General features: G+C 43.9%; 1 protein-coding gene across 2 annotated transcripts in view; it reads left to right on the forward strand.

Moving 5' to 3' along the window:
* Positions 1-374: 374 nt before the first annotated feature.
* The window catches only part of RCL1 (RNA terminal phosphate cyclase like 1), a 40,899-nt gene continuing 23,482 nt past the window's right edge, over positions 375-17,791 (forward strand). Inside the window, exons 1-6 of one of the 2 annotated variants that reach the window (XM_068666467.1) lie at positions 375-652; positions 3,650-3,721; positions 4,514-4,689; positions 10,025-10,099; positions 11,411-11,535; positions 13,891-14,016. In XM_068666467.1, coding sequence (XP_068522568.1) covers positions 496-652; positions 3,650-3,721; positions 4,514-4,689; positions 10,025-10,099; positions 11,411-11,535; positions 13,891-14,016 — 731 coding nt within the window. In that variant the 5' untranslated portion in view covers positions 375-495. The remainder of the gene's footprint in view (positions 653-3,649; positions 3,722-4,513; positions 4,690-10,024; positions 10,100-11,410; positions 11,536-13,890; positions 14,017-17,791) is intronic. The other variant, XM_068666466.1, reaches the window with a different exon arrangement.

Genomic DNA, 17,791 nt, shown 5'->3' on the forward strand with positions numbered 1-17,791 from the left:
AGGGAATGGCACGAACAGAAGATTGGAAATCAGACCCTGCTCTTCGATGAGTTTCCCTTAGGACAGCCAGTGACAAATTACCGGGGGTAAATAAATAGATAGATACATAAAGTCTGCCAGAACGTGTTCCCAGCAACAAACCCTCCCTCATCTAGGGAGCGCACCCCGGGTACACCCCATTTCACCGGGGACCTGAGGCGCCCCCCACAGGGGCCGGGCTGCTCGGGGTCGATCCGAACCCCAATTCCTCATCGCAGCGACCCCACAAGTAACTGAGGCAGCGGCGGGGCGGGGCAGGCGGCTGAGGGCTGAGGGGGTTTCGCCCCGCCCCAAAAGCCGCCCCCTGGCGGCCACCGCCCCGCGGCCGCCCCGCCCCTCGCCCTTTGACTCCCCGCTGTCCCCGCGCTTCCTGTTCCCAACCACGTGGGCGCGCCGGGCTCCGCGGGCACCCGCACCGGCACCGGCCGGGCTGGGCTGGGCTGTGCTGGGCTCGGCATGGCGGGCGGCTCCTCATCCTCATCCTCCTCCTCGCACTGCCTCAGCTACGCGGGCTGCAACTTCCTGCGGCAGCGCCTGGTGCTCGCCACGCTCAGCGGGCGGCCGCTGAAGATCCGCAAGATCCGCGCCCGGGAGGAGGACCCCGGGCTCCGCGGTGAGCCCCGGGGCAGGGCGCGGGGGGATTGGGGGACGTGAGGGGGGTGGTCCCGGCTTCTCCCGGAGAGCCCCGGGGGGGTGAAAGCCGGGGGTGCCCCGGACACGTCGGGGGGTGCCGGGGGTGGGGGTGAGGCTGCGTGGCCGCAGGGTGCTGGGCTTCGGGGGGTGTGCCCGAGGGCGGCGGGGACAGGGAAGGGAAAGGGATGGGAAGGGAAGGGAAAGGGATGGGAAGGGCAGGGCAGGCGCCTGGCTGCAGCCACGTGCATCCCTCCGAGGGAAGCCTTGCTCGGGGACCTGCGCTCCGGCCCCCGTCGCCCCCACGCTGGATGCCCCCGGGTGGTGCCATGGGCAGCGAGGCAGAGGCACCGCCGAGGTGTGTGTCGGTGTAAGAAGCGGCGTTTGGGCTTTGCGGGCTGGTTTGTGTGAGTGCTGAGAGCGTGTGGAGCTGTGTCTGTGGGAGGATGGGGCCCGCCAGACGGCGGGTGCAGTGCTTGCACTGAGCGGGGCATCACCAGCAGGTAACACCCGATGCAAGCTCGCAGGGTGGCAGCAGCAGGAGGGCTGGCTGTCGCCTCTCGGTCCATTTTGGGGTAAGGTGCGAGGTTCAGAACGGGTGAGAGCGGCACTGATGCAGTTCTGCCTCCTGAGCAGGCTTCGGTTCACACCTAAAGTCCCCTAAAGCTGCCAAAGTGTTCATATGTACTTGACTTAATGTATACTAAGAGTCAAAGTATTTATTACTACCACAAAAAGTTTGGTGCTGAAGTTTGTGGCTTTTGCCAAATTTGTAGGAGGTGCTTTTCCAAGCATGGACTGAATCATGTAAGATATGGCCATAACAGAAAAAGACCAGCAAACCCTAATCTATATTGGTAATTTAACATGTGCTTCTCTCAGCTTTTCATGACCAGAGTATTTGTGGTGAAAGCTTTTCCATAAGTTTGCATTCCAAGAGGGAAACATGTTCACAAGGACGGGTTTTTGCACTGGAAAAGGTCCCACTGCTGCCATACAAACTTTGTGTTTAGAAATTGTCAGGACAGAAAGCAGAACCAGTGTTGTGTGACTGGTGCATCAACAGTATTAGGCAAATATTAACAAACTGCAATGTCTGCAAGTTGCTCTTTTGTTTAAATGTTCATTGCATCCTAAAAGCTTATATGGAAAGAAAAATCAGAGTATTGTCTAAGAAGTGAGATAGAACTTCCTTAGTGATAAAACTAAAATTTACTGACCATTATGCAGGTGCATTTGGTCTTAAAACTAGCTGATTTTTGAACTCTGCATAAATTTGTTGTCTTTTGTGCCAAGTCTATACCAACCTGGGATCCCTAAGAATCAGAGTATAGCCGCTTTTTTTTTTTTTTTTTTTTTAATATATGTGCTTGTTCTTTCCCACATCTGGGAGCAGGATTCCACACTGTTGTGGTTCTGCTCGAGTGGGCAGCCGAGCTCCACCACAGCTGCTGTCTCACTCCCCCACCTCAAAGAGGAATGGGGAGAAAATACGATGAAAAGGGCTCAAAGTTTGAGACAAGGACAAGCAGATCACGCAATAATTATTGTAACAGACAAAACAGACGCGGCATAGGGAGATAGTAAGATTTATTGCTTATTACTAACAAGCTAGAGAAGTGAGAAACAAAGGAAAGAAACCAAAAGCACCTTCCCCCCCCATCCACTCTCTTCGACCTCCTCCCCCCCAGGCAGTGCAGGGGGACGGGGGAATGGGGGTTATGGTCAGTCTACAGCACTTCTTCTCTGCCGCTCCTTCTCGGTCACTCTCATCCCCTGTGCTGTGGGGTCCCACCCACGGGATGCAGTCCTTGATGAACTGATCTGGCGTGGGCTTCCCACAGGCAGCAGCTCTTGCCAGGTCCACCTGCTCCACCGTGGTCTCCACAGGCTGCAGCGTGGAACCCTGCTCCACCGTGGTACTCCACGGGCTGCAGGGGGACATCCTGCTTCACCATGGGCCTCACCACAGGCCGCAGGGGACTTCTGCTCCAGCACCTGGAGCACCTCTCCCCCTCCTCCTGCACTGACCTTGGTGCCTGCAAGGCGCCTCACTCCTTTCACTCTCCCAGCTGCTGTATCACACAGCATTTTTTTTTTTTCCCCTGTCTTAAATTTGCTCTCACAGAGGCACAAAACAACATTGCTTACTGGCTCGGCTCTGGTCAGCAGTGGGGCCCTAACCAAACACGGGGCAGCTTCTAGATCCTTCTCAAAGAAACCACCCCTACGGCCCCCTGCTACCAAAACCTTGCCATGTAAACCCACTACACACGCAAACAGCAGAAACTGTGTAATTAGCAGAGTCCTCTAGGGCACATGTTAAGCTAAAGCGATGTGATGGGAAGACTTGTGTTTCTCTAGTCTCACTTATGTCATTGATAATTTTGGAAATAAAAAACTCTGAGATCTGCAGATAGCCAATGGTGACTGCATTTGTGGAACAGCTGTGTGGCTGTAGCACTTCACAAATGAGCAACAGCTTTGTTAAGACTTTGCAGAGGGTAATGGGAAGCTGTGATTAGCTGGTGGTACTTAACTACACAGGGTCCTGTTGGCTAGGATTTGTGCATGTATGCAAAACTGACTTTTTAGTGAGCAAAATGTAAATTGTCAAAGGCTTTATCCCGGGCTTGAGTGATCCTTTAGACCACTGTGATCAGACATACCAACTTCTGTCACTTGCTCTCCCCTTGCTGTATGCAGGGGAGAGCTGTGTGGATAATCCAGTAGTCATGTCTAAGTGCATCTGAGTTGATTTGAGACATCTGTAAGCGTTAAAGAGTCAAATTAATGCCTCTGTTCTCATTTGAACTGCCTTTTCTGATGTGGTGAAATTAAACTACAAGTTGAAGAGTAAGAGTAGCCTTACTCCTTCAAGGGGGAGTCATTACAGGGAAAATGTGTGTTGACCTTTCCTACTGTTTTCAGGAGTAAATTTTAAGTAACTTTAAAATTCTTTCTTTGTTCTACTCCTCAGACTTTGAAGCAAGTTTTATTCGCCTCATCGACAAAGTGACCAATGGCTCTAGGATTGAGATAAACCAAACAGGTGAGACCTTTTTATCTCTTCTTCCTCTGTTCGAGTCTTCCAGGCTTTATCACTTGCTTCACTGAATTAAAAGCTACAGCTTGGCAGGGAAGTGTTTAGATAGCATTGACTGAGTAGGTTAGTAATAACCCAGGAGAGAAGCTTTATATTAATAGGTTGCACACAAGAAGATCAGTGCTCCACCACAGTGCAGTGCAATAAGGAAACTGTATTGCTCAAGTTGAAGACTGATATTTGTTTGGTATGCAGGTTCTCCTAGTGGTGGAAGGTCTCTGAACCAGGGTGGGGTTTTGTACAAGGCAAAGTTTGTACTTGCCCAGCCATGCTCAGAGAGGAGTTGGTTTGAGTGAGAAGTATCCTATGTAGAAATCTCAGCTGTTTCTCATCCTCTCTGTGTTGCAGGGGATTTTAAGGCTTGTTGGTCAGTAAAGCAGATGGCATACCTCTAGATATGCTGAGACAGCAATGTCTCAAGTCTGTTGAAGATTTAGTTTCTGTGGAGGATGCTAGTTGCTTGTTTCAGCATTTTGGTGGTTGTTGAGAGGTTCTTGATATGGGGGGAGGAAGGGAAAGGAGGAGAAATGATGTGCAAGGTAAATGGACAGTCATCTGCCTCGAACAGTTTATTAAACATTGATGCAGAAGCGGTGTGGTGGAAGTGCTGCCCATCTTTTATAAAGTCTGCTGTCCCCAGTGTGCTGGTTCACATTGTCGCAAAGTGTCTTTATGCTGCAGTAATGGGTAGTGTGCTGACAGCGCTCTAATTTGATTCCCCCTTGGCCTCCTCCCCAGGTACTACCTTATATTATCAGCCTGGTCTTCTGTACGGAGGTTCATTGGAACATGACTGCAGCCCCAGTCGCAGTATTGGCTACTACCTGGAAAGTTTGCTCTGTTTGGCACCTTTCATGAAACATCCATTGAAGATTGTCCTGAGGGGAGTAACAAATGATCAAGTAGATCCTTCGGTAAGTAATAAAATTTAAGTACCAGAGAAACATTTTTTTTTCTCCTAAACGAAGTTTAGGAAGAAATATCTAAAATACATGTATGCTGTGTTTCTGTCATCTTTCACATCAAGAAGTACTTGGTATTACTGCATCTGTCAGCAAGCTTTCTGAATCAAACATCTACTGAACTGTTCCCTTTGATCTTTCCAAATTGCATTTGGTAATCTACCTTTGGAGTTTTGCTTCTGTACTGCTGTTATCTCATCTGGAAACTGTAAGTGTGATGCGACGACCTTCCACTGGTTTACTTCTGCTCTCTTAGAAGTTAGATGGGTTGTTTCTCCCACCCCACTCACTTTACTGTAAGAAGAAGAAGAAGAAGAAGAAATTGTCCATGAAATTTGAGTGTGACAGAGAAGGAATCTTCTTCTCCTGATAGATGTTGGATAAAGTTGTAATTATGCTGCTGTGAAGCCTTCTTTCTGTTAGATTCACGTGGCAAGAACAAATGAAATTAGCAAAAATACTGTATGTAATTGATTTTTCAGAAAGAAGTTAAATGGCATAAGTAGATCAAATAACTATGGGGTGTTTTGCCTTGATTCCTGTTACTGATGATTTACAGTCCTTTGTTTAAATAGTCTTGTTACAAAAATTATCTATGGGGATCATGGGATTAAAACACTGAGGTAATGGTTATGGATATGTGGGTTGATTTTTCCTAACAGGTTTTAGAGAACAGCACGCTTTTTTTTTTTTTTTTTTTTTTTACCTTTCAAATGCCAGCTAGAACCTATTTTCCTCTGAGTAGATGAGGGGAACACTGTAATCAGAAAACTTAACAGTATTTGTAATCATTTTAAACTGTTTAAATATAATTGCAGATATTAGACAAGCCTCTGAGTCCTGCTATTATTTAGGGCTTTTCAACTGCATTTATCTTGTCACTTTAAAAACTGTGTTCTCTCACCTGTGGCTCTATGAAACACCCACATGAGCCAAAGGATAATTGAAGTGCTGTTTAAAAAATAAATCAAAAACAAAATAAAAGGGGAGCATGCTCTCTAATCTTTCAGTCACCATTATTAAAAATGTCATAGAAATGGTAAGCAGTAAGAATCAAAAGTCTTTTTTGGCTGACTGCATCTTTTTCACCACAAGGGAGACTTTTTTTTTTCCTTGAAGAATTTAGAGAGGAATACCAGTCCGATCTGAATGTTGTTTTCAAGTATGTTTGGACACTTACCTAAGCAGCTGAATCTTGATGTGGGAATTTAACTCTTCAGGCACCAGACATGTGGGCCAACAGAGATTAACTGATCTTAATTGAAAAAGGTGTGAGAATCAGAGCCAGTTTGTGCTTGAAGGGGGCATGCACCTGCTAAAGCTCAGACACAGAGTGGTGTTGCCATACAGCAGATGAATTGCAGTACCTCAAAGTATGTCTGCTGTTCAGCCTGCAGCAGGTGTAAGTAAAATGCAGGGTTGCGTGCTAATGCCTTGCATCTTATGCTCATTGTGCTGTAGAAGCATAGCTGTGGTTACTGGGGCTCAGCTAATGTAAGCAGAAGATGGCTAGCAGCTGGGTGAAATTTTTTTATGCATGCCCCAAAAGAGGTGCTCAGATTTGTCTATCCATCTACACACTTTGAATATCCAAGCGGGAAGAAAGAAAGGAAAGCCACTGTAAATACTTGTGGGTAGTTTAAAATATTCAAGGAGTTTGGCCTGTCGCTCTTCACAGAAAAACCTCTCCATCTCAAGTTAGTAGCTACAATAAGCAAAGTACCTGCTTATATGCATTGCAAGTCGTTTTTTGTTTGTTTTTTCTCTAAGTTTAGCTTAGTTTATAAGAGGCATGTAATATTTTTAAACACTTACCTTTATTTTGGGGCTAGGTGAACTCTGCAGGAGATACCCTTGCATGAGTGGAAGCACCCCTAAGTTAAGTAGCAGGAACACAGAGGCAGCCATAGAAGTGGGACTTCTCCCTCATGGCAGCAGTGAGCAAGTAGGCTGACCCTGTGGGCATTCTGAAACCTGTCAGCACTGAGCTTGCAGCTTTTACATCTGCAAAGATAGCCTCAAATATCTGCTGGATACAGTTGCTGTGCTGTGAGCTTGAGCTTGCTTTTTGCCAGGCACCCTCTGGTTGGGAGGACAGACAGGGATCACAGTAGATCTCCTGCTGCGGGGAGTAGAAGTGGACCAGGCAAGAGAGGCTGTTTCTGAAGGATGGCTAGTGGAAAGAAAGCCTTCAGCAGAGTTCAGGGAGGCATGGGTCAGGCAGAGTTCCTGGGGTATAAATTGACTATGTGTTTGTTTACATACACTAATAGCCCACCCGTGGGTTGCAATGAAAAGCTCTTTCACAGCTGGCACCATTAGGGATAACTGTACAAACAGTAATTGGAGGGATACTGTGGCCTCTGAAATGCAGGGGAATGTGCACTTGTGCCAGTTTGGACTGTAGTGATGATATTGTGTGTGTGTACTGCATCCTAAATGAGAGGAAAATAAAATAATGCTTTGCTTGCGTTTGTCAGGAAGAGGTCTCCATGTGGATTCAGAACAGTAGCCTGAACCATTCATTGGAAGCCTATGTTTGCATTATGCATTATGTCTTCCTATGCAACCACTAGTGAGACCTGACCCTGAATAGCTTGTGGGACCAGTCATGCATGGAACTGGCATGCAGAGGTGTCATAGTTTATAATTTCTCTTTACAAAGACATTTCCCCCTGCAATAGCATCTATCAAGTGCCTTTTTGAATTGAATGGAGGTGCCGTGCAACTCATCACTATCTTAGTTTCCTTTCTTTTTCTACATGTTTTATTAGGACAGATAATATAATGCTGTGATAACCTAGTTTTAGAATAACTGTTCTTAATATTTGGGATTGCAAGTGCTGAAGCATTTTACAGCTGTGGCTTGGGATTTTCAGTCGAAGTTATTTTCATGATGGCATGAGACTAGCATATGAAGGTTTGGCTTGGGAGCAATAAATTTCAGTGTTAATCAAAATTCAGCAGTTGTCTCAAATTCCAGGGAAAAAAAAGTTTTTCCAACAGACTTCAGTGTTCTCTTTTTAATTTGTTAAACTCTGCTGCACGTGTTTAGTCTAGGTCCATATAACCAAATGCAGTGCTGTATGGTAGGGATAAATGCTGTTCTGTGCAGTGCTAATGGCTATGTAGACCAGCTATTGGCTACCTAGGAAAGGGACAAGCATGTGCTGTTGGGTCTCTTTTCTGTGGTGGTTGTTGTTGTTTTTTCAGCTTTGCACTAGTTAAGGGATTCTGCAAACCAGTAATTTTTTTTTTTGCTGTTACAAGGACTTCTTTTAATCACTGTTGACTTTCTTAAAGGGTCGTATTTCCACCAACAAGCAATGGGACTTGCAACTTGCAGCTTTCTGGCATTTGTGGTGAGGTATGCCCTCAGTTGTTTGAAGGCTTTGCTATGGTAGAGTTAATGATGTGTTGTCTGCTATGAATATGGAGTAACTTCCCTCCAAGGTGAACTGAAGAATGGTTTTATGGTTGAGTGATAGGCATGAGCCTAGAAAATAGGGTTTTTAGTCTCAGTTCTGCTACTGTCTTCACTTCCAGTGAAGTTGTTAACCTCTTCTGCATGAACTTGGACACATCTGCTGATCAGAACAGCCTTTTCCAATGCTTCAAATACTGCCAGTTACCTTTCTGCTGAGGCTGCAAATTTGGAACAGAGACAGTCTCTTACTGTGTATCTGTCTGGTACCTGATAAGTATCATGCCTTGAACTTGTCTAAGAATTGAAAACTACAGCGTCTTGAAACTCTTGGAAACAGACAAACCAGGCTCAAAATTGATCCAGCTTCCTAATGTTGCCATAATAGGCCTTCTACAGAGGTAGACTTAAGTCCCTAGGATCACAAAAGTGGATATGGAGGAGGGGAAGGGGTTTCCTATCCCACATGGTGAAGCTTTTACTTTTTCACTGGCATGTGCTTTTTCAGAACAAACAAAAAAAGGGGGGATAAATATTGTGTAATGTTAGGCAAACCAGACAAGCACACTGAAATTTCAGCACTTCTGATGGTGGTATTCCTGTGTGTCCATGTATGTGCATATGCATGTTAGTGAAGAGTTTTGTTCCAAAAGTCAAATGTGTGATTAATGAGTAATACTGAGGGGCTGGATTAAGGTAGTAAGAGGCTGTAACTTGTATTTCTTATATAAATAAATTCTTGACTTTGTTTTTTTTTTTTTTATGAAGACATTAACAGTAAGAAGTATCAACATTTTAAAAGCAACCCCAAATCCCTGTCTGTGAAAAAAAAAGTATATTGGATAGCAGAATTTGAAAAATGAGAACTGTAGCATATGCTTGTAGCAACTCAGCACTAACAGGTTTTTTCTAGCCTTGTACATGAGGTATGTGCTAGTACTTTGTCAGTGGCTAGTACTATCTGCAAAGCAGAGAGAATGAAATTCAGGGATCATGGATTCTGGTTGAAACCATGGAAAGGAGGGTGTTTTTTTTCTGACTACTCAAAGTTCCATCTACCGTCTGCCTGTTTTCTTCTCCACCTGGACTCTAGTTCCCTTTGGTCATGCTGTACTGGTCCTGTCTCTCCCAAGCTGTTTGTCTTGTGTAATTCCTTGTGCTGTTACACTGCTAAATCATTTTTGTCACCTTCAGCAATGCTACTGAAGTTTCAGCAGAAGGAAGAAGACAACAAAGGACAGTTGTTGTCTTAGTTAACAAACAGGAGTACCAGTGGCAAGGAAAATCCTGCTGAGACCTAGATCTGGTGAGCACCTGGCTCACAGGGAGTATGTGGATGACTTGTCACCCACTTCAGATTCTCCTTTGTCAACTAGAATTACTTTGTTTCCCAGAAGCAGACAGAGAGAAGCTCTTGACAAAAGGATGGAGTCTCTCCTGGCAAACAAAAGGCTTCCTCCAAAATAGGAAGGTTCTTGCTGTCATCACAGATCTAGCTGTAGGAATTCTTTAACAATGTCATGAGAATATCATTTTTTTGGTAACTGTTCATCAACAACTGGTAACGGCTCAGAGAAACAAATGAGCAGTTCTAGCGGAAACCTAATAAAAATCAGGCTGAGGAAGAAATACAGAATAGGAAATTCCATCTCCATAGTTTGCTGTGGCAAATTTAGTGAGTAGTAAGATCTCGTGCCAGTTTGAGTAGCTGATATCCATGCTGCATTCCTGTGTCTGCCCTTAGAATACCTAGCACAGAAAAGCCTCATCCTTGTTAGGAACCTCATAATTCAATAAATTTTAAATTACTGACTTATGTAACTTCTAATAAGGAGTCTGCTTTTTAAATTTTTTATTTTGTAGGTTGATAACCTTAAGGCCACAGCTTTACCCCTACTGAAAAAGTTTGGAATTGATGGTGAAGGTCTGGAAATCAAGGTAAAAAAGTATTTCTTTCTTTGCCAGCACAGGTTGAAATGATGCTTTGAACAGCTTCATGGAACCGTATGCTTTTGGGCAGCATGACCGTATACAGAGAAGGACAGCGCTTGCTGCTCTTTCTCTAGCAGATATCTAATCACATCACACATTAAATTGCCTCCTTCTTGATACATGTTAAACAGCATGGTAGCCACACAGTGAGTATAGGTAAGTAGTAGAAGACATGCAAAGGCTATGGGTAGAGAACATGTCAAATATGAGTGACCTTTTTTGTTTCCTAGAGATTCTTGCAAATTAAGAAGCCTTTTTGCTTTCTTGTTTATCATCACTTAAAGTAATTTTTTTTCATTCCACCTGTTTTTGTCCCATGCTTAGAGCTAGTGAGAAATAATCAAGTCTTTTTTACCAGCAGAGGAGCTGGATCCATATTTGGTTGATTACTGTTTGCTTCTAGTTTAGGAAATAACAGTAAATGCTCTTTCCTATAAAGAGTACACTTTTCACAGGCTTGATAAATTTGAGTGAGTAATAGGTTTTTAGGTTCAAGAGAGGAAATTATAGTCTTTCAAAATTAAGAACACTCATTTAAAATGTATGAAGGCCCTGCTTGCGCTAACAGTCTTTACACGCTCTACTGTGTCCTCCCAGTTCCTCCCCTAACCCTGCCAGTGGTACAGAACCCCACGGTAGTGTTGCTGGCACCATCAGGCCATGCCCCAGCAAAGCTACAGCAGTGCTGGTCTTCAGTTCCCCACAGCCCTCTCCATCCTCTCCCTGTAGGTGTTCCCAATGACCAGGGACAGGGCTAACCACTGGCTAGGGTGGTAGGATCAGTCTGGGATGGCCAGGCCTTTCCGTGGGAACAAGTTCGTTTTGGTGTCGTGTAAGCATGTCAAGCATCAGAGAAATGACACTTTCTTCAGCAGTGAGGTACAAGTTTGCAATTAGAGACAAGTAGTATGCCAGCGTTGCCTCCCTAGTAAAGGCTGGGGGGTTTTGTTTGATTCTTAGTTCTTGGTGCTGTTTCCTAGTGTATGTTTTTCTTCCACTGAGAAGCCATGCCTACTGTACTTGAAATGAGAGAGGTGAGGAGTGAAAATATAAATTTTTTATTGCTTATAGGTTTGGTGTAAAATAAATAAATAAATAAATATCTTTCTGCTCTTAGGATGTCTTTTTCTTACCTGCACTCGCATAGTACTTGTAATGATTACAATTATTTTATGTGAGATAAAAGCTATAATTTTTGAGCATGTATATACATTGTGTTCTTTACTAACCTGTTTTCTCCTCCATTATTATTTTTAGATCAACCGGAGAGGAATGCCTCCCAAAGGAGGTGGAGAGATACTGTTTTCTTGCCCAGTGAGAAAGGTCTTGCAGCCTATTCAGTTCACAGACCCAGGCAAAATCAAGCGCATCAGAGGAACTGCGTATCCTTCTCTTACCTTGTTTTTAAAAAAGTTTGCTTTTAAAGAAAAGTCTCCCAGCTTAGAAACCTCAGAAGCATACCTGTGTCAGAGTACACATACAGACAACACACAGTGACTTTCCACAAAATGAAAACAAAATTAGATTCCACCAGCATGTCTCAAAAACACTGTGTTCAGAACACTGTTCAAAAAGCAACAATGAACAAGTAAATAAATCTAAAACTGAACGGCACCTTTCACAACCTTTTCAATAGCAAAAATAAAAAGTTAAATTACCTTCTATGATTTACAAAGCAGCACTAAAATAGATATGTTTTGTCTGTGAATCCAGTAACAAACAATGTAGTTTTGTTATATGTCAGATACTTGGCATCTTGACAGTTAACGAGTCTAGCAGAATGTTGGATGGGAACCTAAATTTGAGTTCAGTTTACACTTCACTGCATGCATGTGAACTAAGCTTTCTGTTGTCTTACCAAAAGCAGTTTGTTAGCTCTTTGCCTACTGAAGTGTCATTGAAGATAGAAGTGGGGAGGGATTTACTCCCTCATAAAGAAAAGGGCACAAAACTTACTTAATGTATTTTTGTTCTTTACTTTTTTTGCTTATTGCTTCTATACCATATGTCATGAACCTGCTGTCACCATAGGAAGAAGGCAGAAATCCCTCACAGCAGGGTATACTAAATATTGTAATTCAGGAGCTCCAGATCTCTTGAGCATTGTCCAACTTGTCGTTTGATTTGCAATTATGAGAATCTCAGATGTGGTCTGGCTTTGATTCTTCAAAAGGAAAGCAGGAATGGGGGCAGGTTTCCTGCCAGAGGCACAGTCTTGCAGTGTATTCCTCCTTTTACAGTATGCTGTCATAATTGTATGCAAGAATGGTACACTTTGACCTCTGTCATTAACTGCAGCATTTGGTTGAGTGCAGTTTTACTGTGTGCTTGGGCTGTTGAAAAAGAAAGGGGACAGCTCAGTGTGCTTGTTGGTGTTGGTTTTCGTGGTCTTCAGTGAAGAAAGTAATTTTATTACCCTGTTTATATCTTCAGTAAGTAGTTCTATTCTCTGTTTCTGTGTGATGGAGGGAGGAATAGTTGTGGCATTAGTGACATCTTTGTAACCTCACTTTAATACACAGTATGGTCCCAGGTGACTTACTGGAATTGGTTGATGTATGTGAACTACAGATTTCCGAACCTCCACTTTCCTTTGACTTTCGGATTTTTTCTCAGGGATAAAGTCTTGCTTTTGGTAAGCTGGGTGAGGGACCCACTTATTTCAGTTTGGACTTTAAGTGGTCCTTCAAGCCAGTAGAAAACAAAACATTTAGATGCATAAGTGTTTTTATCCCTTCAAGATGCAGCTGAACAATTCTGCTCCCTTACAGCTGGGGAGCTTGTGTTGCAGCAGTTTTTTATACTCACCCAAAATGATGAGTGTAGCAACTGAAGAACGATCCGTTCTCTGATTATTATTTACTGATTTTGCCCTTAAGAACTTAACACTTCTGGTCTGCCTCCTCCACAAGAGCATACAATAGAAACTTTCATAAAAGGAGGTTTTCTTCAGCCAGGTGGTAGGTTTGAGACATGATTTCCCTGTGTTGCCGTGTTGCCTGGTTAAATGCAGAGCATGAGTCTGTAGTAGATGGGATGGAACTGAGAGTAGAAATGTCTTACAAGTTTGAAAATCTTTTGGGAATATCACTGAAATAGCACCTGAGCAAAAGGGCACAAAGCAGGTGCAGAAAGGTGGTAGTCTCATCTTCCTCAGAACATTTGTCTTTGAATGCTGAGTGACTGGATAACCAGTAAATTTAATATTTTCAGAGCACTGCAAAACAGTTGGAGAGGGCAAAGTTTTTTCCTTTAGCTTTTTTTTTTTTTTTTTAATTTTGTCTTTGGTAAAAACGTTTAATTTCAACTGTCCAATTTTTCCCCAGGGGAAATGGAAAGAAAGGATTTCTTGCTGCTAATTCAGAGAGACTTCACCCATCAATATTTCGTAAGATACAAACAGCATGCAGGACTTCCTGCATTCTAAGAACCTACAGGATGATAGAATAGCAATTTAAAATTATTGAAAGGCATCTTTAAGACAAATTTTTATGTAGTCATACATAATAGGTTGTTCTTGTGTGCATTTCAGCTAAGATATATCAATGAAAAGACTATAGAAAGCACTAAGTATATGTTCTTTAAATACCGGCTGTGCTAGGAAAATGGAGTAACATTCATGGATGGATGCATAGGACAAAAACATGTTTTCTGGAATAGTAAGTTGGGACCTCTTGACTACTTCTGTCTCTTTTTTTTTTTTTTCATGATCACAATTCCTTAGCTCAGAAATGTAGGTACTCTGTCAGAGTGTCACCACAGATGGCAAACAGAATGGTGGAATCTGCAAGAGGCATCCTGAATAAATTCCTCCCAGACATTTATATCTACACAGATCACATGAAGGGGGTCAGCTCTGGAAAGTGAGTATCCAACTATTCACAGGCAACAGAAATGCAGTTTGGCATTTGTTTGTCTGCTAGTATATTCTGATCTGTAATTTTTCTGAGCTTTAGACCATGATTTTCTATTCTGCTGACATGAAATATTCCTTACAGGAGAAAATGGAATGATTCACTAGTTAACTATTGTTTCACTCACAGAATCATCAAGGTTGGAAAAGACCTCCAATATCATCTGGTCCAACCATCACCCTACTACCAATATCACTCACTAGACCATATCTCCAAGTACCAGGTCCAACCTTTCCTTGAACACCCCTAGGGACTGTGACTCCACCATCTCCCTGGGCAACCTCTTCCAGTGCCTGACTACCCTTTATGAAGAAATGTCTCTTAATTTCTAAGCTCAGCCTCTCCTGGTGCAACTTGAGGCCATTCCCTCTAGTCCTATCACTAGTTACCTGTGGGAAGAGGCTGACACCCAGCTCCCCACACCTTCCTTTCAGGCAGTTGTAGGGAGCAATAAGGTCTCCCTTGAGCCTCTTCTTCTCCAGACTAAAGAGCCCCAGTTCCCTCACCTGCTCCCTCTATGACTTGTGTTCCATGTTCCAGACTCTTCACCAGCTCCATAGCCTTTCTCTGGACAATGCCCAGGGCCTCGATGTCCTTGTAGTGAGAGGCCCAACGCTGGACACAGTACTTGAGGTGTGGCCTCACCAGAGCGGAGTACAGGGTCATTGCCCAGGTCCTGCTGGCTACACTATTCCTGATCCAGGCCAGGATGCTGTGTGCCTTGGCCACCTGGGCACACTGCCAGCTCATGTTCAGGAGAGCATCAATCAGCACCCCCAGATCCTTTTCCTCTGCACAACTTTTGAGCTACTATCCCCCTAGCCTGTAGCGCTGCATGGGGTTGTAGACAAAGCGTGGGACCTGGTACTTAGCCATGTTGAATGTCATCCTATCGGCCAGGTCCCTCTGCAGAAGCCTTCCTACCCTCCAGCAGATCGACACTTCCCCTCAGCTTGGTGTCATCTGCAAACTTACTGAGGATGCACTCAATTCCCTCATCCAAATCATCAATAAAAAGATATTAAAGAGGATGGGCCCCAACACCAACCCCTGGGGAACACCACTGGTGACTGTTCACCAGCTGGATTTAACTTCATTCACCACCACTCTCTGGGCCTGGCTGTCCAGCCAGTTTTTAACCCAGCAAAGAGTGTGCCTGTCCAAGCCATGGGCAGCCAGCTTCTCTGGAATGCTGTGGAAGACTGCGTCAAAGGCCTTATTGAAGTCTTGGTAGACTATGTCAACAGGCTTTCTAACATCCACCAGCCAGGGCACCTGGTCACAGAAAGAGATAAGATTGGTCAAGCAGGACTTGCCTTTCATGAACCCATGCTGACTGGGCCTGATCCCCCTGTTGTCCCACATATGGTGTGTGATTGCATTCAAGATGACCTGTTCCATCACCTTTCCTGGCACTGAGGTCAGGCTGACAGGCCTCTAGTTCCCCAGATCCTCCTTACAGTTGTTTTCATAGATGGGCGTCACATTAGCAAGTCTCCATTCAGCCAGGACCTCTCTGGTTGACCATGACCACTGATGATGGAAAGTATCCCAGCAATCACATCCACCAACCCCTTCAGCATCCTCGAGTGGATCCCATCTGGCCCCATGGACTTGTGACAATCCAGGTGGAGCAGCAGGTCTCTAACTGTTTACACCTGAACTGTGGGGATTTCTTCTGCTCCCCACCCCAGACTGCCAGGTCAGGAGGCTGAGTTCCCCAAGGATAAGTGGTCTGGCCAATAAAGACAGATGCAAAAAAGGCATTCAGAACCTCAGCCTTTTCTTTATCCTCAGTAGCTATGTTCCCCCCTGTATCCAGTAAAGAACGGAGAATCTCTTTGACCCTCCTTTTGCCATTAATATATTTATAAAAACATTTTTTGTCGTGTTGGGCTTTGGCCTTCCCGATTTTTTCTCTTCATATCCTGGCAACTTCCTTGTGCTCTCCCTGAGTTGCCTGCCCCTTCTTCCACCTGACTTAAACTCTTTTTCTCCCAGACACATAGCAAAAGTTCCCTGTTCAGCCAGGCCAGTCTTCTCTACTACCAGCTCATTTTATGGCAGGTGGGGATAGACCGCTCCTGTGCCTTTAAGATTTCCTTCTTGAGGAGCATCCAGCCTTCCTGGACCCCTCTGTCCTTCAGGACTGACTCCCAAGGGACCCTCCTACCAATGTCCTGAACAATTCAAAGTCTGTCCTCCAGAAGTCCAGGGTGGCAGTGTTACTGACCCACCTCCTGATTTCACTGAGAATAGAGAACATGGTGGCCATGTTGTGGTCACTCTGCCCAAGACAACTCTGTACCACCACATCTCCCAGCAGTCCTTCTCTGTTCTTGAACAGCAGGTCTAGCAGGGCACCCCCTCTGGTAGACTCACTAACCAGCTGTGTCAGGAAGCCATCTTCTGCACACAACAGGAACCTTATAGACTGCTTCTTCAGTGCTGTATTGTATTTCCAGCGTATGTCTGGGAAGTTAAAGTCCCCCATGAGAACAAGATCTGGTGATTGAGTGACTTCCACCAGCTGCTTATAGAACTCCTCATCCATCCCTTCGTCCTGGTTTGGTGGTCTATAACAGACCCCAAAGAAGCCCATGAAACATCCCAGGGCATAGCTTGAGCCTGGGATCCCTGTGTGTGGCGAGGTGGGAGGCGAGCGGTGTAACTGCTAGGCTACTGGTAGCCCCTTATGGTAAAGGGTTATAAACTGTGTGTCTTTTTAAAGAATGAAGTACATTGTTTCTGCCCCAAGAGAAAAGCTGATCTTTATTTGTTTTTAATCCTATTACTCTGAAGTGAGTAAAATTATGGTCAGAGGTGCATTGGACTAATGTTTAAATATGACTCTAGACTTTCTGATGGAAATGGTAGTATTAAGGATGGGACAAAGCTGTTTTCTAAAGTTTTGAGCTATATGGGTTGTCCTCTGCTTTACTATGACATAAACAGCTGCAGTAGTATCCTTTTACCAACAAGAACTAAACATTCATTTGAGGTATTAATCTACTGTATTTCCACAGATTTTTGTTTGCTCGAAGAACACAGATGCATAGCGTGTGATTCAGACAATTTTACTGATACTTGCTAGCTTTGTTGTCCTCCTGTCACTTTTCTTTGAGGTTGAAGATCTGGATAACTAATTTATTTGTCTTCTTTCTGTATGCTCAAATCCAAGCATGCACACTTTTTCACAGTTTCTTCTCCTTGAAGTATTACCCTCAAGATACTATTTTAGTTTCATAAGTGTGCACATATAAAAATTACTGACTTTAAAGTATTTTTCCTCTTTTCTAATTCCCCATCATATTTAATATTTCAGGATAGTAGGTCTTGTGGCTCCAGATCGTTAATGGTAATCAAAATTTGGAAGCCTCTTTTTTGGGGAGTTTTTGGGGTCTTTGTGTGTTCTTTTGTTGTTATGGGTTTTGTTTTTTTATATATATATCTATAAAGTGGAAAATTCAAATTAATTAGGGTAGCAACGTTATTTTTTCTACTTGCACAATTGGCCAGTGCAGAGGAATACATAATAGTATGGGAAGAAAAAAATGAATTTCCCTTTCCGTCTTGCTGGTGCATGTCACTATCTGCTGCTGCTGTGCTATCTCATTGATCATGATTATAGTGACACTTCAGAAAAGCTTTTCTTATTACCTGGTTCCTGTTACTTGTGTGTATATGTGTTGGCAGGACAAGGAAGGAAAGTAAAACATGTCTT

Source organism: Anas acuta, chromosome Z (assembly GCF_963932015.1).
Source record: "Anas acuta chromosome Z, bAnaAcu1.1, whole genome shotgun sequence".
In the NCBI taxonomy this organism is placed as follows: Eukaryota; Metazoa; Chordata; class Aves; order Anseriformes; family Anatidae; genus Anas; species Anas acuta.